The sequence below is a fragment of the Callorhinus ursinus genome, unplaced genomic scaffold (genome assembly GCF_003265705.2).
Source record: "Callorhinus ursinus isolate GAN/ISIS: 27379988/994484 unplaced genomic scaffold, GSC_fseal_2.0 scaffold79, whole genome shotgun sequence".
In the NCBI taxonomy this organism is placed as follows: domain Eukaryota; kingdom Metazoa; phylum Chordata; class Mammalia; order Carnivora; family Otariidae; genus Callorhinus; species Callorhinus ursinus.
The window spans coordinates 2,492,547-2,514,667 of NW_027397141.1; the positions used below are offsets into that span (position 1 = coordinate 2,492,547).

The following is a 22,121-nucleotide window of genomic DNA, read 5'->3' on the forward strand; positions in this document are numbered from 1 at the left end:
AGATGTAGGGGCAAAATCTGGGACATAAGATGACTGTGGAAGAATTAACTGAGAGCTAATAACTTTGGCACCGTCCCTACAAGATTATCAGTAATGGGGCACATGCTATCTTCTCTCTCTGCTTCCAGTAAGCTACAGATTTTGACACGAGCAGACCCTTGAACAAGGAGGGGCTGGGGATACCAACCCTTGTGCAGTCGTAAACCCACATGTAACTTCTGACTCCCCAAAACTTTACCACTGAGAGCCTACTGTTGTCCAGAAGAAGCTTTACCGATAACACAGAGCTGATTAACATGTATTTTGTATGTGTATTATATACTGTATTCTTACCATAAAGTAAGCCAGAGGGAGAAAAAAAGTGTTAAGGAAATCATAAGGAAAATACACTTACAGTATGTATGTATTTATTAAAAAAAACAACAAACCCACCTATGAATGGACATGCACAGTTCAGGCCCCCATTGTTCAAGGGTCAACTGTATATTCCTTCTCTTGTCACTAAGCACTGAATGTACACAACACAGTTTATACTCCTCTCAAGCCGAAGGATCTCTGAATACCTGATTCACTCACACGCCAACAGGAACCCCACTCACGTACCTTCACCCCTCCATCGTCTACCGTGACAAACGTCCGACTCCCTAACTCTGCTCTGCTTACACTGAAACACGGCCAAGTGGCTGGCTGCCCTACTGCAGAGCGCACAGACAGGAGAGCTGGGGCGCACTGATCCCGGGGCCGGCGCTCTCTCTACGGAGGGCTAGACGCTACGGACTGCAGGCTCTCCAGGCCACACTCCCGCTCACGACTCAGGTCTGTCCTCTCGGCCTGAAAGCGGCCATGGATGATATGTAAACCATACGGCATGGCAAGGTTCTAGTGAAATTTCACTCATGGACGTTAAAATGAGAATTTCATGTAATTTTAACTTGTCATAAAATAATCATTCTTCTTTTGATTTTTGTTCAACCATTTACAAATGTACAAATCATTCTTAGGTTATAGGCCATACAAAAACCAGCAGCAGACAAGATCTGCTGAGTAACATGTAACCAGCAGATGATACTGCTAACTAGTCCTCTAGTTTTGTAAAACGTATCTGTCCATGGGTTCCTCAAAGCTGTCTTTCGAGAAATTCTAGGTACTGCTCAATTCAAACAACCAACTTTTAAAAAGCTGCCAAGTCAGTTAAATCACAGAATGTTAAGTACCAAGAAAAAGATCTAGAGGGAACTCCAAGCCCCGAGAGCACCTGGAAAGGAACAAGACGGTCATCCCTGTTCCACTGGGGTGTTTTCTGTTAAAAGTTCTGGTGTCTTACAATCAGGCAATGTACTTACAACGAGGGAGGTGGAAATGGCCTTTACAAGTCTAAATCCCTCAAGCCACTTTTTCACTTTCACAGAGTCCCCTCTGTTCAATAAGCAGAGGGGACTTTCAAACGTGCTATAGAGGCTGAAAATCACGTGGGTTTCCACGTCAAGGGCTAGAATAAAGAATCATTAAATGGAATTGTTCTCAAAACCTGAACCTTGAACAAAAGAGGCTCAGGTCTTTTAATCAATCCTTTTTCTGACTCATTTGAGCATGTTTCAATTTTGATGTTGTAAGAGCTGAAATAGTGATCCTGTTGAAAATGTACCATCAATTTATTAAATCTTTAAACTTTTGTGTTCCAAATTCAGATAGAAACTAAAACTAAGTTCCCTCCCCTAGCTTCCTGATAGTCAGGGGCTGTGACTGTAAACTGGAAGGGGGCAGGACGGCTCCCCATCCCTATGCCGCACTGGGTGTGGAACAGTACTTTTTACTTTATTTTAGAGAGAGAAAGACAGAGAGTGTGCATGAGCAGGGGGAGGGGCAGGAGAGAGAGAATCCCAAGCAGACCCCCCCCCACACACTGAGTGTGGAGCCCTTGTGGGGCCCGGAGCTCCATCTCATGACCTGAGCCACAGTACTTTTTAAAGAGCCGAGCCTTCACCCTTCAGTCTGCAGACGCCAACTTAGGGCGTGCGGGGCGTGGTGGCACCGCACTCATCGCTGAGCTCAGGTATGGTGCTGGGACAAATGTCAATCTCAACTGCAGTCTACACACACTAGTCCAAAGGGAAAGTTCTAAAGTATCTAGAAGAAATTATTCAAAAATACTCTCAAAACCTGTATTTTACATGAAAACTGGGATAATGGCAGCATACACATTATTTTTAGCCCAATCTATTAAAAAAATGTATACTCTTGAATTTAGCATCTTCAGTGTGATACACTTGGGTGAACGCAGACTATGTGTGAAATTCACCTCTGTCCATTTCGGAAGACGAGAACCTCGTGGACGCGCTGTGAGGTCGTTTCTAAAAGCTCTCCATTCACCCGCTCTGATATCCAGCTGAAAAATCTTTGAAACTGGGCAGAGATTTTAAAAATTAGACATCCATCAACTTGATGTTCAAATCGGGTCTAGTTTGTTGAACTTTCAAAGTCAACCGTCTTAAAAAAAAAAAAGTTGACACGATCAGATTTGGGGGGGGGGGGCGGTTACTCTGCTGCCAGCGCCGGCACCTGCGGGTTCTAGCGCCTGTGACCCTGAGGCGGTGAAAGTGATCTCGGAGCAGGCCGCCCATGTTGTCTCGGGGGCCTAGGATTCTCTCCAAAGTGCAATATGGAAAAACGGAAGACAGCGAATAACCGTCACTGTGAATTATTTCTTCCGCTGAATAACTGGCAAAGAAACTGTTATTTTTTTAAGCTTTACTAAAGCTAACGTGTAAACGCTGGGATACTGTGTTTTCTGCAGTGAAGTTCTGAACAGAATATTGAAGTGTCTTGTACCGAGGGACCCCTCCCCAAAGCACTTGTGTGGCCAGCTAGTCCTCCGTCTATTTTCCACTTACAGTGTCACGCCCCTGGAATAGACGAGAAGCCGTTCTAGTAGGAACAGTTTTTTCTTTCATTTGAAAAACCACGGATCAGGAAATCACTGAAATATAATGTTTAGTATCTGAGTTGTCACATCTCCTTCAGGATGCTCTCTTTTTGTTAATGCCATGTGACAATAAAAAGATAACCACAATTTTTATATAAATAATATTTCTGTTAAAATTCTGATCTCAACTTAACTATTGTTAGTTACAAATAAAAGGTAGATATCATAAATTAGGGTAAGCAAAGCATGCAAATCTAAAGAATCTATATCTGAATTCCTAGATTAGCATTAAAACCAATCACCGCAACAAATACCTCAACAGTATGCCTCGTGTGGAGAAAGGAAGCCATACTGAGCATTCAATGCCACAACCGTAAGGTTCGGAGAGGCACCTGTGGCAGTTCTCAGCAGTTTCTATATGGAATGCTCCCCCTTTCTAGGATTACTTGAAAAAATCAAGTCAATTCGAATTACGTAGCTGTAAGACATTGACACGTGTAGGTTTTACAGATTCAGAATCTTCTCTGTGATTTAAAACGGGCAATGGTTCATGACACAGGACACTGAAATAATAAGGGATCACATATTCGCAGGCAACATCTGGATTAAAAATACATAGACACACATGGGTGCAGAGGCACGGTTAGTGAGCGCGAGCCACCATCACGTGACCGCCTGGACCGGGGGCCGGCTCCGCAACGCTGCCTTCCAACCACCTGCAGCCACTTTCAGCATGAAGCCAATTTAAATATGTCAATACTTCAACAAAAGTTTAACAGTATGGACTAAAAACCATTCACTCACGATTCTGGTTACTTTAAAATTTGGTATGCTGTATCTCAAATACATTAGTAACTATTCCTAGATGGAAATAAGCAAATACATGGAATCGTTAAAAAAAAAAAAAGATTAAAAAAAAACATCACTAAATGTCCATTTGTACAGACAACATTAGCAAACATCTAAGATTTCTTCAGTAAAAGAAAAACACGTGTATTTTTTAACCCTTTGGTATCCAAACTTAAATTATGAAGACTTTCTTAAATACAGTCTTCAGATAACAAGAGGAAGAAACTATTTTTTAAAGTATTTACCTGAATAAATTTGGTGCCAAGTTTTCATTTTAAGGTCAACATCACTGTGGGTAGTTTTACCTTGCAACCGAACCCCAATCATGTTTGCATACGCTAAACAGAAGAGTGTCATTCAGAGAGGCTGATAAAAGGCTTCATGTGCTCCCACTATAATTTAGCAGAGGAAAAAGATATTTGGATTTGGAAATCATTGGCTATTTGAAAGCACTATTTAGAAAAGCGGTGATTAAACAATTATCCAAGTCTATGCTATTCAAGGTGTTACAAAACTAATCAAAATTCTAAACTAAGTGTGTCCACAGCTTTAGGGGACTGGCTGTCCACCTCTGCTCCTGTCGGCATGCAGCACTATCGCAGGAAGCATCTCGTCCACCAGGCCGGCAGCTCTTCAATACAGCGGGAAGAGAGCCAGCCACCAGCAAGATCGGACAAGTGTGCCGGAGTGACACTGAGGGGGACAGGAGGCAAGACTAGGTGGGAACGCAGAGGGTCCAAAATCAGAAACTAAGTCAGAGTTACAATTCTACAGATTTCATAGACTATTATTCTTAGGGGCAAATATGTGAACCAATGGAAAGAAACCACAAATTTCAAACATGAATGAATGAATGGTTACCAGAGTAAGTGTGGGCTAGATTTTGCCTTGGGCAGGAGTTGCGAACAGACTCCCAACAGCAATATGACATATCCTCATGGCACGTATGTGCCCTAAAGGGAATTCTGCTTCCAGAGAGGGCTCTCTGGGTAAGTGCACAAGGCTGGGTCATAAATGTGACCACCAATGACGAACCAAACTAAATCAACTCAATTTCAATTAAGAATGTCTCAAAGTTCAGTAGTGTAGATGCTTTTGCAAAATTAAAACAAAATCTATTAAGATCACATTTTAGACTTTTGTGACTATAGCCAACTGTGCCTGTTTTCTAAATTAGGCAGAAGGATTTTTTTAGAGTGAGTCACTGAACTTGCTTACATAAGGCTATTTATTGATGCTTCTCCAGTTATCTGATGACCACAGTTAAGTTCCTCCTGGGATCAGAATAGTTCAGTTGGAATATACACAGCCCCTTTGAAGATCTGGCTGCCACGGAATCAGTGGCTTCCATAGAAATGCTCTATCGGAAGCTATGAGACTCTGCCATGACCTCATTAAACACTAGCACCCGTGTGGCAGGGCATGAAATGGGCCAGCAAATCTGCCTGAAGTCCCAGCAACTGTAGTTTCACTCTAAATCCCACTGAGTCCCTGTATTTCTACTCAGAGGCATAAAAAAGGCTATTTCAATATCTGGTTGATACGGAAACGTTTACTTTACCTCTCAAGAAAACAAAGTAACCCAAATTAATTGGTGCCCAAATATTGAAAGTAAAGATAATCCAAAGCTTGAAATCTGCAGTTTACAATGTCAGTAGTTAAAAGGTCTTAACTATCAGCAGATAGTCAGCAAGTTTTCTTGCTTTCTCCAAAATCACAGGAAGACTTCATCTTACATTGCTACTTATTTGATCATCAAAAAGAAGAAAAGGCAATGGCAGTTTGCAGGCTCGTCTGTGCCCCACCTCCGATGCAAACCCCTCAGAGAGGGCAGCAGTCAGTACGGCCGCAGTGACAGACGGAACCGTCACACAAGCAGGTGAAGGATGGGGACAACCTCACTTTTGAGAAGTCCATACCTGACGCACTGGAGAAAAATGGGAACGAGAAGAGTCTGCAGAGGTTCAGTTCAGGAGATTTAAAGTATGCAAACATTGAACCTGGTCACAGAGTTACCACTTAATCCTACGTATTTTTACTTTTGGATGTAAACAATGGCAAATGATAATGACCATCATATAAGCCAGAAACAAAACCTCATGAGAAAAAGAAAACTTGGCACCAAAACTCAAGATGTAAAATAAGAGAAGAAAAAAAAAAAACTCCATCAACATACTCACGTGTGGTGCTAGAAAATGTTATACACGGTGCCCAGCGGCTGACATGCGTTATCGTACAGACGCGGCCTATATTGGCAAGTGAGTTACACAACAAACCACTCTAGCCACAGACGCGGGGTACGCTTGCCCTCATCATTATCTACCCAGTGACCAAAAAAGCAGCAACTTAAGATTTTGGCCACTTTATGCAGCTGATACATAAAAAAAAAAAAAAAAAAGTAGGAATTAATAACAAAATTAATAATCACCACCAAGTGTGACAAAATACTGATATGAGACAGCTTTCAATCTCTTCACAGGAAAAGGAAAAGGTTCATATTATAGCATGTAATATGAAGAATTAATAATCTGGCCCATTGTGAACTAGAAAAAACACAAATCACCTTAGGTAAGTAAATTAATACTGTGCCCCTCGATCCTCTTAAAAAACAAAACAGAACAAAAAGGCATTTTATTTGCTAGGACTACTCTTTACCGTGTGAGCAGTACAAGTAAAACAGATCTAAGTACCATAATTTGGGGGACTCAAACTATCATCTGTTGGTAGGCTAAAAGTGTTAAACTATAAAAATGTGCAGAACAGACATCAAAAAGCAATTTACAAATCAGCTTCCCAGCAAAACTGGCAATTTCTCCAGATGTTAAAACTAAATAACCGCATAATACAATTGATTCTTTGTGCTCTGTCTCCAGGCCAAAGACTTAGAATTTTAAGAACCGCTTTTGGCTAGGTGGCTCGGGCTAAATACTTCTTCTAAAAAACATCTCAAGGTTCAGGCAAGGGAAATCACCATAATGCAGGGTCTCGAGGGAGTGGCTCTTATACTGAGAAGGAAAAACAGCCTGGCACTCGAGGCCAGGCTCAGTCACACTTGGTGGGAAAGAGACACTCGAGGGTCCTGTAACCAAGGACAGAATTGTAAACAAAAGATTCTCATTTAAGAAAGACACCTATTAAAAAAAGGATATAGAGATAAATATTTATTGGCTCAAAGAATTAAGCTATTCATTGAAACGAAGAGAACTAACATCTTAGTAATAAAATGTTCAGGGTCAATTAGACTATTGTTTAGAAAAATAAGTCATTAAAAAGGTCAACTTCTAATTATTATTTCAATAAATGACAAGCAATGTAATCATTGATTTTATATGACTCTGTATTTCATAATCAAAGCTTCCGTTATTAAAATAAAGATTTGAGTTTTTAATCTAAACACAGCTAAAAAAAATGCACATATAACTTCACTGTGAAGCAATTCATTGAGAATCATCTCAAATTGTATAATATATATTCATATTATCCATTATTTTTACATTACCTGAAGTCATATCTATATGAAGTCACAAGGTACCCTGCAATGTAATAGTTAATACAGGGCATATTTACAATAATAAATTTCTATGGAAAAGATCCAAGCCCAAACTAATGACTTATTTTAATGACATAATAATTAAATGAAACAGAAGCTAAGATCCTAGGAGCCAAATGACAGCCCCTGGTATTAGGCCTTGCGTTAATTAATCTATATGGTTTTGCTATCCAGGATCTATTTTCAATAAATTTATTATAACACAGAGTCAAAACAATGAAGTGGAAACCAAAGGGTTAAACTAGGTTAGTTTTGTGGGTTTATATCTCCCAAAGTCTAGATTTTCACATTTCCAATTAGAACAAAGTGGTTTCTAATTAATTTTTATGAAATATTCAAGACACTCAGAACAAAAAAGCTAACATTATAGTTATTTTGGTTATTACAGCTCTATAGCTTACACTCAACATTTAGGGGTGAAAACCGCATCCATTTTGTTAATGCTGTGAACTGCAGAAGAAAAATTTTTACAATATAAATCTTTCAGAAAAAGTTAATACAAATGAATTTAATACCTAAAATAAATGTTTAATGCCATGGCTAGCTAATGACTTTTGCATATAAGACCACATCTTTAAATTAATACACTTAACTATTAATACTGTTCTATCAAGCCACGAATAAACTAGCTCATGTAAACTGGACTAAAACAAGATTACAATAATGTCACCGGTATCAAGAGCTCAGAGGGAGTCTAAGTCTTTAATGTATATGGTTCCATTTTACAAGTTATAAATCATTAAAAGTCAGAATATGCTTTAAAACATAACGTTCTTGCATCTGCTAAAAGATGAGAAAATTACAACTTAGAAAAGCTAGCTGTCAGGATATGGGGGCCAGAGAGGCCTGAAAAGATGTTCTAATCCAATCCAAGGGCCTCATTTCAAAATTAACACTGGCAAAATAAGTTTGACGACTTGCCCGTGGTGACACAACTAGTTAGTGGCCAAGTCAAAAATGCCAGGTTCCAAATGTAATGAGCTCACTGCTCTTTCCACCCTCACATGCCGTCATGGCAACGAGCCCGCAGCAGCTCTCTCTCCGCTGGCCGTCAACCCCCACCAGAGCCCGGCCCACTATCGCCAACTGATGTACTGAGCAGAGCTCTGCTAACGGAGACACCACTTGAGGACTGCTGCTTGTTCTTAGTGCATGCTGTCTGTAAGCACAGTGCCCTGACTGCATCTCGGCAGGACGGATAAGTGAAGGCACTTACTCGATGTGGGCCCCGTTGGCCACCAGGGCACTGACGCAGTCCAGGCTCCCAGAGCGAGCCGCCTTGTGAATGGGGGTCTCGCCCTCACAGTCCTGAAACAACAGAAGGCACACACAACATATCAGATCCAACAGGACTTGGACATTTTCAAGTAACATAACGGACACAGACCGTGCACCTCGTTCGTCCTGGAGACCAAACAACACGGCGAGTCAGGGTTGACGGAGAGCACACAGAACCGTGGCCAGAGATGCGGGAGGGAAAACAGAAGTCGGCCATGGAAGGGGCACGTTCTCCTGAATTCCTGGGTCAAGAGCAAAGAGTCATGGGGCCTCTCCGGCAGGGACAGCACACACACTTCACATGGACGTCGGGAAATCATTTTATGCTGGATCTCAGCACAAATGCACTGTATATAAAACCCAGAACAATTACCCTGTAACAGGTTAAAAAGAAAAAAGGAACCAAGTCCAAGGTACAGCACACACCGTCCAGCGTCTGGTCTACCCAAGAGTGCCCACATCCAGCACAGGGCGGGCCTGAGCTGAGACATGGCCCGTACCCCCTGTACCTCGAATCCCAATTACGAGTCACTGCAGACACAGGGGGTAGAGATAAAAAGGCCCGGAAGGGTGAGGAAGAGGACCCGGGGCCACACACAGCCAGCCGCACCCACGGACCCCGAGGAAAGGTGCATCGCAGCGGGATTCACGCTTCAGAGTAACGCTGCAGTAGGCCGAGAACGTGAGCCAATGCTGGGCAGGACAGTGAAGAAGGTGTATTAGTCTGCGGAGTATGAATGGGACAAAATCTGAAACACGCTTCCATTCACAGGCTCTCCGGTTCATAAGAGGGAAAGAAAGATGCAGCCGTCAAGAGGAGCAAGCCGTTTCCGTTTGAAACCCCGAGGCAGGACCTCCCGCCTGGCCCAGCAGCACGGTTCCGAGCCATCGCGCCTCCCCGTCCCTGGAAGCCGAGCCTGGCAGCAGAGAGCTCCCTGTAACAAAGGGAGGGGCGGCAGCACACTGTGCGTGGCACCCCGAGGACAGTTCATTCACAAACCGGGACACAGCCGAGCTCCTGCCCCCGCGCACCTGAGCTCACGGACAGATCTCAGGGCGCAGGCCAAGGGGAAGAGTGCTTGCTGCCTCTACAGCAGCACGGAACCTCAAAGACTCCAGCGTGTAGCGCAGAGAAGGGTGTGAGCACTGACTGAAAGTGAGCTCAGAGGTAATGTAAAATTCTACACAGAATAAGCCCATTTCTGAAGAAACACAGAATTCCACGTGGCTACCCAGGGAGCCATCCAGTGAACTCAGATCCTTTTTTTTTTAAGATTTTATTTATTTGTTTGAGAGAGAGAATGAAAGAGAGAGAGCACGAGAGGGAAGAGGGTCAGAGGGAGAAGCAGACTCCCCGCTGAGCAGGGAGCCCGATGCGGGACTCAATCCCGGGACTCCAGGATCATGACCTGAGCCGAAGGCAGATGCTTAACCAACTGAGCCACCCAGGCGCCCCTCAGATTCTTAACAAAGCAAAAACCTACCCCGATGCTCCCAAAAAGGGGGGAGACAGGAAGAATGTAATCAGACGAGTAACACTTGCACAGCATGGAGATTTGGGGGGGTGGTGCCGACCCCAACCACCCCCCACAGGAAAACAAAGAAAGGTTTTTAAAGCTATCTTTGGAACAAGGAGAAAAAGCCAAAGTCTGCTCTATCACTTCAAGAAGATGATGGGACAGTAACAGAGGACAGAGGGGGAAGCAACACCAGCCCCCATGTGCGTCCTCCAAGGAGAACAGCTTCGGGCCGGAGGGGAGAACCAACGGGGAAGAACACACAGCCCAGACATACGATGAGGAGCCGTTTCAATTACTCACGTCTCCAGCTCAGACAAGTTACATTCCAAAAATATCAACTATCTTGTGGTATGATTCCAGAACTACTGTGGGCAAACTGAGTAATAAGGGAAAGTGGGAGGGGCGCCCCAAGTCTGAAGACTGACAAGTCACCGTGAATGGCAAATACAGAAAAGTCTAGTTCTAATCTGGCTACAAGACACCAGAGGTGGTACCAAATGTCACCAAAATTCTAGAATTCTAGGCCAGTAGTAAAGAGATGACTTGTAAATCCTGGCAGAACGCGACGCCTGTGGGTCGTGGCCACAGACCGGCTGAGGATAAATCACCTGGAGACGGATTTCCTTCTCTGTGGGTAAACAGAGGCTCCAGACGGCCCCTCACTCCAGGTCTGTAGACCGAAAACACAGTCTCCGTTAGACTCAAGGACAATGAACTGACTACAGTTAGGAACTAATATGCCCAAAAATCGAGCCCAGAAGGTGGGTGGAAACTGGAGCAGGAGCAGAAAGGCCGCGGCAGGTCCAGAAAAACGGCAGGCACACAGACGGGCTTAGGAAATCCTGGATCTGGTTCTCTAACAGTTTACGTGGGGGACGAGAAACTGTCCACTGGGGGGTAGCTAACACAAGAGCTGCCATGCCCTCCGAGGTCAGGGGGTGCCTTTCCCAGCAGGCCGGCCGCCACTCCCCACACAAGGGGGCAGCCGAGACCCTGTCAGCAACCATGCCAGGAGGCCCAGGGATGCCGGGTCACAGCCTTGGACACGAGAGGGCTTGGGGGGCGGCGAGGGGGGCCCAGCAGCCCCTGGTCCAGGGCAGAGGCTGGGCTGCTGTCCAATGGTATGTGGAAAAGAACTTCTAGACTTGAACGGTCTGAAAGGCAGCATAGGACCATCTCTTTCGACCTCTGTAAATCAGATGCTCCATGAGAACTGAATGGAAAACCACCAGAGGGGCGCCTGGGGTGCTCAGGGAGGAGTCTGCTTCTCCCTCTGCCCCCCCACCCCCGCTCATACGCTCTCTCAAATAAATAAATAAATAAAATCTTAAAAAAAAAAAAAGAAGAAAGAAAAGCAACAGAGTATCTATACCGAAGTTCCATATTAGTCATTAATCACTCCCATTTGTGGATTATTCATATCTCATTAACGAGGGCATTGAGCACAAGGACTTGCCCCAGGCCAGGGAGCAGCACAGGGGAGGTGGAGCGTGGCACCCCTGGGTCCCGGGGTGTTCTGCTAGGAGATCTGGACACAGAGAAGGCAGCACCAGAACAGGCAGGCCTGGCACAGTCACGGCGGGGGGCTGTGTGGCCCCTGAACACACGGATCACAGCAGCACACACCGTCACTGCCCTGACCCCTGTTCTAAAGCACTACCACAAACGTGTGTCCTTGATTCCTGCCTTGTGGGTGGCCGGCTGACTGGCCGGTGAGGGAGGGGGCTGGTTGTCAGCAAGGGATGAACCTTGGGAGAGACAGCAGAGAGGAAATAAAAACTGTTTTACACATAGTAGGCCCTTGAGGATTCTTAATAGAAAAAGCAAATAAAAACAGAAAAAAGGGGAAAGAGGAAAGAGGGAAGGCATAAAGGCCTCCCTACAGAGCCCCAGGAACAAGCCCCTAGAGGCACCCACCCTCAGGGCAGGGTCTCCGCCCCGGGACCCCTCTGGCCAGACTACCCCGAGTCCTCTACACCCACACACAAGTCCCCAGGAATCGAAACTCTCTCCCTGAGGTTTTCTTCGAGGAAGTGAAAGGAACAGTGAAAACACCCCGAGAGGCTGCCCCCTCCTCCCCCGGCTCCTCATGGGCCATCAGTCGGAGGCCAGCCTGCTAGTGCTGCAGAGCTGCCTCAGCGGTGCGGACGATGCCACAGCTGTCTTTCTGCTAACACGGATGTGTCTCAGGGCTTTGTGTGGCAAGGAAGCCGAGGCCGCTGTGGGCAGGGGAGCCGGGAAATCTGGGCTCCAGGCCAGACTCCTTCAGTTACCAGCTGTGACGTGGGCAAACCACCTCGGATCGCCGTGGAGCTCGGTAAGTCACGTAACAGGTGAAAGCGCTCTCTAAACAGAACGCACCGCTCCGTGAAGGGCCTATTATCCACAAATAACTCCATACAGGTAAATCCCAGTCAGCCCCGAGGTTAACCTATCAAACTCTAATTAAGGCCTCCATTTAAAACCCAACACCATGTAATTATAGCTGGAAAAAGAAAATAAAAACCAAGTTAAATCATCGGCACTCCCTTACCGGTTTGTTAATGCTGGCTCCTGCTTGAATCAACCAGATGAGGCACTGGGGGTGGCCCCCGAAAGCAGCGATGTGGGCTGGGGTCTGTGCGTAGCGTGTAGTGGAGACGTCCAGCGTGGCTCCAGCTCTCACCAACTGGATGAGGCACTCCAACTTTGAAAACGGCCAAAGGGGAATGACACACGTGTAAGTGTCATATGCTTTTACGTGTTACACAAACAATTTCAATTCTATGACGTAGATAAGTGGCATTTTTTGTTGCCCAGATTTTTTTCTGTTTAAGGGAACAACAGAAGTCATTCCTTCACAATACAAATTTTAAAAAAGCTTAAAAAGAGGGGTGCCTGGGTGGCTCAGTCATTGAACATCTATCTGCCTTCGGCTCAGGTCATGGTCCCAGGGTCCTGGGATCGAGCCCCGCATCGGGCTCCCTGCTCGGCGGGAAGCCTGCTTCTCCCTCTCCCTCTCCCCCTGCTTGTGTTCCCTCTCTCGCTGTGTCTCTCTCTGTCAAATAAAATCTTTAAAATAAAAATTAAAAAGCTTAAAGAGTATTTTTCCTTATCCTGGTTTTAAAAAAAATCTGTTACACGGGAATACAAAGTCAAAAACATTGACGCCACACAAATTTAAACATTCTGTTTTTCCTACAACTGAAAAAGCCAAAATCAGTAAAGACTGCGATATTCAAAGACTTCTATCGCGGCTGGGTCTTGCCACTTTCACACGCCATGGTACAGAACAAAATCAGTGACTGGTTGTTGAAAAGAGGTGCAGCCACAGTAAACGCTTCATAGAGCATTTTCTGCTCTGCACGAGGGCACCCTGTGCACCCTCACACAGGCCGCATTCGAGGAAAGCTCATCCGAGGCCTGCCTCCAGTCCTGATGTGCAGAGTGAGTGTTCACACTGTGCACGCCCCTCCAACGCCCCCCCTCCCCCCAGGAAGGAAAAGACCTAGGGCACATCCAAGCTCTGGCCTCCCAGGGGGCTGAACGAGGACCACGCACGTGCCAAGACCACACTTTGCAGCGGGGCACCAATATCATCCCAGCCTCTGGCTGCAGGAGGCTCGACACACTGCACACACAGCCCACAAGTGCCCACCGCTAGCCAGGCGCGGTCCCACAAGGCCCGTTGTCCGCAGACTTACACTGCTCCACCCACATGTCCTCAGATCCTGCTCGGCCCGTTTCCCCTCGAGGCACAGGGCAGAGTTAGTGGAAAAGCTCTGAGCGCCAACGATCCTCTTCCAGAGGACAGAGCTCGGAGGAAGAACAGGCGGCCACAGCCCGATGTGACCCCGCATCTCTTATCCTCTGTCAGCAATTTAAGCCTTTACTTGCAAAGGACAGGTCACTGCAATCCACATTTGTGGGAGAGGGACTCTCACGCTGGGGCGCACAGATTTAACAGCGTCTCGGGCTTCCAGGAACTAGAATCTGGGAGTGACGGCTGATAAAGAGACACACCTTTGGTGCACTTTTGTGTAACGCCGTTGTTAACGTACTGGGGGACAATGAAAGTGCCAGTGGTAGTGGGAAGGCCAACAGGTTTCAAATCCCCCCCCCCCCCAAAAAAAAAGAAACAAGGACCAAAACCAGCGGGCATGCCAAAAGCTGTTACTTACTAAGATCAAGCAAGAGCTCCCTGGACTTAAATCTGTTACCTGTGGGTTCACTTTAGGAAACTGGGAGCGATACCGTTCCATATGACAGCTTGTAAAAGCCAAGTATAACTAGAGATTTTAAATAATGTTTAGTTCTCAAGGAAAAATACGCCTCATGAAAGGTCAGGTAACGTGCAGAGCGGGCACATTTCTCGGAACACCAGCCTGAAAGATGGGAAGAGTTCATAATGCGTTAAATGCCAACCTGGCTCTTGCCCAGGCCCCGGCACAGGGCAGGCTCACATGCAGACAAAAGCGGGGGAGCCGCTGGCCGGGGGCGGGGAGGGGTTGAACGGAGAGCTCGGAGCCCCACTCCTGGCCGAACTTCCGCCCCAACCCTGAAGGAACGAACAGCCCCTGGTTACACCTGGTGCCCAAGGCGGACCTACTCCGTCTGTTTCACAGACTTCCAGAAAGTGAATTCAGGGGGTTTTGCTTCTTACTGTTCGTAGAACGTACACAACCCGAGGGGTACTACGGTAAGCGTGGTGAAGCCCGTCCCAGCTCCTTCCGATCCGCAGGGGTGCCCGGAGGCACCCTGGGTTGGTAAATACCCCGAATGGACACCGTAATGAGGTTTTAAGCGCTGGACAGGATGTACCGGGCTGTCCTACGATACTGGGTCACGCTCAACTGGAGGATCAACCTACAGGGAAGCCTTTGCAAAAACAGCTGTCCCCAAAGCACGTGGGGACCGAAGATGGTGAGGACCCGAGCTCTGAGTTACCCACGATTTAAGGGACAAAAACCCCGGAGCCAGGCGCACCGGACAGGGACGCGGAGCTCCGCGCACGACTGCCCCGGGCGAGGCCCAGCGGAGGCGGGAGAGCGGGGTCCAGCCGCGGGTCCGCCTCCCTCCCCCGGCCTCCACGGCCACGAACGGGGCTCTCCCTCTCTCTGGAGCGTGCACGCTTCCCGAGATACACCGGAGCTGAATCGTGCTCCGACTGTGCTGAATGCAGCAAGAGCAACCTGTGCCCGGAGAGACACGGCACGCGGCGCTGCGAGACCCCGGCTCTCCTCAGCCGCGGCCGTACGGCTTCCCAGGGAGGGCACTGTTCAACGTCCACAAATCGGAGCCAGAGTGTCGGCTGTGACGTGCGGCGGGGACCTCGACCTAAGACCGACGAGGAGCGCGCTCCCGAATGCTCGGGAAATGGACGGGGGCGCCCGGGCGGTCCCAGACGTCCGGCACTCCTGCGACGCGGTGCACGCGGGACGCAGCCTGCACCGGAGGGCGACCCCGACTCCAGCCGCGGGCGAGTCGCCGCGCCGCGGCCACTCCCCCGCCCGCAGCGCCCGGCCTCGCGGGCCCGCGGCCGCCGCAAGGCGCAGCGCCTCCGCCCCGGAGCCCGGGCCGCCGCAGGCGCCCACTGCCTCCGCTAGGGGCGGCGCGCCCGCGAAGCCGGCGCCGTTTCAAACTTGCGCCGCCGCACATGCGCCCCGGGCCCCTCGGGGCACGTCGCCGCAGGGCCCGTTTCCGCCCCGCGCTCCCGGCACTCCCCGCGCCCCCCGCGGGGCCCCGGGCCGCCCGCACCGCCGCACATGCGCCTCGGACCCCTCGCTCGGGGCGCCAGGGCCGTCGACCCCGCTTCCGCCCCGCGCTCCCGGCACTCCCCGCGCCCCCCGCGCCTCAGCCCCCACCCTCCCCGGCCCACCCCTGGAGAGCCGCGGAAGATGGCGCCTTAAAGCGCCCGCGCCCACCTTGCCGAAGTGCGCGGCCCAGTGCACGGGCGTCCAGCCGTAGAAGGAGTCCTCGGCGGCCAGGTGGGCGCGCGGCGTCTGCTGCAACAGCGAGCAGAGCGCGGCCAGGTCTCCGTCGCGGCAGGCGCGGTGCAGCGGGAAGCGGAGCGACAGCAGCTCCTCGCTGGAGAAGCCCGCCTCCACGCCTGCGCCCGCTCCTGCCGTCGACATGGTCCGTCACCGGAGAGCTCGGGCTAGCCGACCGAGAGGACGCGCGGTGAGGACCCGAGAGGCCGCCGCCTGAGCACAAAGGAGCGCGAGCGTCGCCGCCTCGTCCCGCCGGCTGCAGAGCGGAGCGGAGCGGAGCGCGCACAGGGGGCGGGGCGGGGGCGGGGCCTGCCGCGGGCCGGTCGGAGGCCGGCGCCCGCGGACGCCGGGGGCTGGAGGCGGGGCATGGAGCGCCGGGGGGCGGGCCCTGGTGAGGCCTTGGTTGGGGCCGGCGCCTGGAGCAGCAGGAGGGCAGGGAGCGGGGGGCGGGGTCTGGGCCGGGGAGCTGGCGCTGACGCGGGAAGCAGGGGGCGGGGCTTGGGCCAGAGGCGGGGCCTAGCGGGGTGGGGCCTGGGGGCCGGCGCCTGGAGCAGGAGGCGGGGCCTGGGCCTGGGACCGAGCCTAGCTGGGCGGGGATGCGACGAACGCCCGGAGCAGGAGGCGGGGCCCGGGGGGCAGGAGGCGGGGCCCGGGGCAGGAGGCGGGGCCCGGGGCAGGAGGCGGGGGCCGGAGCCCGGGGAGTTCCGGGAGTCGGGAGGGCAGAGGCGGGCCGGGGCCGGCGGGTGGGGTCGGCTCTCGGCCGCGTGCCCGGTCCAGACCCCTGCCGCGCCCTGTCCCGACCGGCCCGCGGGGACACTGCCGGCCAGGCCCGAGGCCCCGCCGGGCTCCGTCCTCACGAGGCCCCCGCCTGTCGGGCAAGCTGCAGGAGCAGCCAGCAAAACACTGGAAAATCCTCGGTCAGCGACCGAGAATCACAGTTTTCTTAACAGATTTTCTAATGATAAGAGTAATACGTGAAAACCAGTAATTTACTATCGAGGAATAGCCACTATCAACGCTTATGGCTTATTTCCTTACAGTACTTTTCTTACCATATAGTTTCATTTGTATATATTCTTTTTCGTCGTATATATTGCTTTCCTTGTTTCTTTCACAGAATTCGGAATCCCAGTAATTCAACTTTAAGTAGGGAACCAGATGTCTGGGAAAATAATGGTGCATTGATACCACCTGGCAGCATTAGCTAACAAAACAAGAAGTTGAGCCCCTAATGCCTAACGAAGGGAAGTTGTTAATTTGTGGTGTACATGTACAACACAGTCCTCTATTCATACAAGTGTGTTGATGACATGTGAATGCCGCACTTGGGGAGATGCTCCAGATACAGGAAGTGAGGAAAAGCAGCAGGTTCGATTCAGGGAGCAATTACTAATGCATGGGAAATGTGAACGAGAGACAGATTCTGTCTTCTCTCAAGGGGTTTCTAGTCTATTAGATGAGGCAAGAAAGGCTATTTCAATAGTTGAAGCAATACCTTTCTTGTTTGGACCAGAAAGGTGGAACTATGCTGTCAGCTCATGGCAAGCTCGGTCCACTCCAGAAGTCAACCATTTTTCTTTGCATAGACCATGCTGATTTTAATCTAATTATCTCTGTGAGGTGTATACCCCGATAATGACTTCCATCCTTCCTAGGAAAGAGGCACCCCATTTTGCAAAGGACGTGAACATGCCTTGTCATCTGTGATATCGAGGGGGAGGGACTACTCCTCTTTACTGTGCCTGCTGCGGTTGACAAAACAGACGCAGAGAAGCTGAGCACTTGCACAAGGACAAACCCGGTGCCTGGGGCAGAGCTGAGCATAATAGCCAGACCTAGTTTCCAAACCAGTTAGGTTTTTTTACCCTTGGAATTTATTTTGCGTTAAGAGCCTTAAGGCCTAGGAAAATAAAGTAGGTTAGAGTGGCACCAGACATAGATGCCATGACTTCCTGGTTTTCAGTTACTAGGACTGTGTACACGTTTAAGTAGCTGAAATAGATCAACACAGATATGATGATGCGTCCCTGCGTGATAATTGTGGATATGAGAGTTATAAGGGCTTCCAAATGCCAGCGTTCTAGTTGGTGGGTCCCAAGTTCCGCCCAACTCATTAGTATTACCAATTATATATTTTCTTCGGGATTCTGGGGGAAGGGGGGGGGACTAGATTCATCACACGTTCTTCGATTTATTTGACAAAACAACCATAAATATGTGACAAAACATTCTCTCCTTGACCGAACTCTACTCGGGCTCCTCCGAATTTCAGCCAGGTTTAAACTTTGGACTTGGGTGTTTGTCTCTGCATTGTCCAATTTTAGCAAGACTCCTGCTAACTTGGTTTAGCTACAATTCCCATCCCCCATACCTGATCATCTCTGATATCTGATCAAGTTCCTCACCCCCCAGGCTCCCCTGGGTGATGTCAGCTCACCCCTGCCTGCCTTCAGCAAGAATCCTGCTGGGTCAGTTTAGCCAGAGCTAGCTGGTTCACTGGCCCTGGTGTTTGGTCCTAGTAGCATTTCACCCTCGGTCGCCCACCCGGGTAAAGAAGTTGCCCATGCTGTACTCAGAGCTGAGTCCGATCTTTCTTCCTACTACAAGTGGGGTTCCTGCTCCCACTGCCGCAGTCCCCGAGTATGGTCTGCTTTACTATGCTTTAACAAGTCTCACTGAACAGTTTGTTTGTTTTTAAAGATTGTATTTATTTGACAGAGAGAGAGAGAGTGCACAAGCAGGGGGAGTGGCAGGCAGAGGGAGAGGCAGGCTCCTCCTTGTGCAGGGTCCTGGGACTTAATCCCAGGACCCTGGGATCATGACCTGAGCCAAAGGCAGACACTTAACCTACTGAGCCACCCAGGCGCCCCTGAACAATGTTTTTGAATAATAATCTTTTTCTTTAACATAGGCAAACTTTGGTATTTGAAGATATGATTCAGATACATGGAAGCAGGAAGCCTCAAAACTCAGTGTATCAAAGCGAAATACAACAAAACCCCTCTGCCCTGAGGATTGCATTGTGCGAGGAATTGCTCAAATGGGGCAGGGCTCGGGTGCAGGCATGTCCCAGTCAGAGACTCACAGAAGTGCCCACACGTTGCGTAGACATCAGTAGGGCTGTTTTCACACTTGGAACAGGACACAGTCAAGGCTGTGCCACCGGAGATGAGATCGGAGAAGGTAGGACCCAGGCTATGCGCCCTGCTAAGGAACCACGTGGGACTGGTGAGAAGCTTTGCTGTGGTGCCAGCTGAGGGGTGAGGGCTCTGAGGAAGACCACGTCCCACGTGCAGCTGGCTCTGCGTGGGCAGCCCACTCCGATGGGACCGGTAGTCCGGAGGACACGCGGGACAGTAGCCTGACTGTTCTCTCATCTGTGCCCCCCCCACCATCTCCCTTCCTCCACGTGGCTAGATCCATCTTTTAAGAAGGCAAAGTGACTAAAAATTGGACATGAGAGCAGTGTCTTGGTCTGTTCCGGCCTCCGAAACATAGTGCCACAGACTGGTGGGTTTAAACAACAAAAATGAATTTTTTGCAGTTCTGGAGACCGGAAGTCTGAGATCAGGGAGCCAGCAAGGTTGGTTCCAGGGGGTACGGTGGCGGGGGGCTCTTCCTGACTCACAGGTGACATCTTGCTACGTGCTCACTTGGTGCGGAGGGAGCCACGTCTCTGGTGTTTCTTCCCCTGGGGTCACTAATCCCATCATGGGGTCTCCACCCCCATGACCTCATCCAACCCTGATCACCTCCCGAAGGCCTCACCGCCAGAGAGCATCACATCGGTATGAATTTTGGGGAGACACATTCAGTCCATAGCAAACAACTTCCCAGACTAACGACATTCAGATACCACCCCCACGTGGATTTTCACCACATCTATGTGGATTTTTGTATCCATGTAGGATCTGTGCTATTAATAATGTTCTTAAAATGAGTTCACTTTTTAAAATTACTGGCTTTATTTATGTTCTCTTGATGAAGAAAACATCAATGAGTTTATGGTACCAATTACATTTTCTCACTACTCATTGAAACAAATCCACAACAAAATAGCACGTGTTCACGTGCTTTCCAAATCACTTGCCATGGTTGGTGGTGCTACACTGTGCCTTGGAAATTGTTCCCTGGGAGCCAAGTCCCGGATCTGTCCGTTGGCCCCTTGATACACTGCCGCCAGGGCCTGCCAACGGGCTGTCCACTCAGCCCTTGAAACCGAGGATGTTTCTGCTGGAGGCTTCTCCCACCCTGTCCCCAGCACTCACTTTCCCTCTTGTAGCTGAGTTATGCACCCCTCCATTCATGTGTTACAGCCCTAACCCCTCAGTGCTGTGGAATGTGACCTTCTTTGGAAAGGGGGTCATTGTAGATGTAACTAGTTAAGATGAGGTCTTAGTGATGGGCAGGACAGGCCCTAACCCAATGTGACTGCTGTCCTTCCAAAGAAGGGACGTTTGGACGCAGGGGCATGCGTGGGGAGAACACCACGGGAAGGTGAAGGCAGAGACGGGGTTGGTGCAGCTTAGAAGCCAAAGAACACCAAGGACGGCCAGGAACAGCAGAGTCTGGGGAGGCCTGGAACAGGTCCTCCCTCCACCTAGCCTCCAGAGCCAGAGCATAGATTCCACCCGCCTCAGCCCCGTTTGCTGGGCTTGGTTATGGCATCCCCAGGACACTGGCTCGGCCGGGCTGTGGAGGCTCCCCCACGGCCCCCAGCCCACACTGCCAGGAATGCGCTCAACTCCACATGCTTCTCCTTCCCAAAGCCTCCGCCCGATGACAGCCAAAGCTTCCTTCCCCTCCACTCCAGGAGTTCCCAGGTTTCTAGCATTTTCGTTTCCTTTCACCCTTAAATGAAACAAAAAGCCCGGCAAGTAAATGTTGCTCGTTTTTAATCATAAAACCTTGATTGTGAAGAGGTGTGCCCTGAGGTGGCCTCTTCACGTCCAGCAGACCTCTTGACAAGTAGAAACATGCCCCAAACATGCTTCTGGTGGCTCCAGGTGGGGAGGTGGGCCTTTGTCTTCAGAGGTGGCCTCTCTCTGATCTGAAAGGGAGCCCCCAGGCAGGGCCGAGAGCTTGCTCTGCAAACAGGGGCTGTCTTGAATAAAGCACTAGACGGTGCCTTTCTCTCTCCCTCCCTCTACTTCTGTCTCTGTCTCTGTCTGTCTGTCTGTCTCTCCGTATCTCCATCTCTGTCCTTGTCTCTCACTCTCCATTGTCACCGTATCTCTCACAGGAGGACAGAGTCCCACCCATACTGGGCCTACGATACAAACTTGTTGAGCCACACCAGACTGGAGGCTTAGACAGATCAGCTGGTAGCCCCTCTTCAGAAAGGGGAGACCTGCTATGGACCGAGGATCTCAATTATAAAGAGCATAAGGGGCGCCTGGGGGGCTCAGTCGTTAAGCGTCTGCCTTTGGCTCAGATCATGATCTTGGGGGCCCGGGATCGAGCCCCACGTGGGGCTCCCTGCTCAGCGGGGAGCCTGCTTCTCCCTCTGCCCTTCCCCTGCTTGTGCTCTCTCTCTAGCTCACTCTCTCTCTCAAATAAATAAAAATCTTTTAAAAAAATAGAGAGCATCAAGATTCCTGAATCTTAGCGGTTGCCTTGTATCTTGTGTCTTGTGAAAAAAGTGAAAAACTCAGATTTTTCATAGAAAAAAACCCCAGTTCTTCCCCACTGTGTTTCTTCCCTGTATATCTCCTTTGCCTCCAGAGAACACTTCACTTCTGACACTTGTGGTCACTAAATGTGTGAAGGTGTTTCCCATGCAGTTCTCCGTGACACCAGCTGGGGTCCTACAAATCAACCCAAGTCTGATAACCGTCTACCCGCAGATGGGACCAGACCCCACAGGGTAAGGACTCAGTCCCACAAGCCCGCCCCCACGGCCCCTTCCGACACCAGGCACCAGCCCCGTTGTCTCCTGTGCTTCTGACTGACCCGCTGGAGGCTCCCACGAGCCCCTCCTTGGGTTAATTTGCTAGAGCAGCTCACAGAACTCAAGGGAACACTTCCCAGTT

At 49.7% G+C, this 22,121-nt stretch overlaps 1 protein-coding gene across 1 annotated transcript in view; it reads right to left on the reverse strand.

Moving 5' to 3' along the window:
• Positions 1–16,369, reverse strand: part of ANKRD10 (ankyrin repeat domain 10) — a 31,071-nt gene extending 14,702 nt beyond the window's left edge. Inside the window, exons 1-3 of the mRNA XM_025874601.2 lie at positions 16,024–16,369; positions 12,654–12,806; positions 8,539–8,630 (exon numbers count right to left, since the gene is read on the reverse strand). Of these exons, the coding sequence (XP_025730386.1) occupies positions 8,539–8,630; positions 12,654–12,806; positions 16,024–16,233 (455 nt within the window). The 5' untranslated portion in view covers positions 16,234–16,369. The remainder of the gene's footprint in view (positions 1–8,538; positions 8,631–12,653; positions 12,807–16,023) is intronic.
• Positions 16,370–22,121: the final 5,752 nt, after the last annotated feature.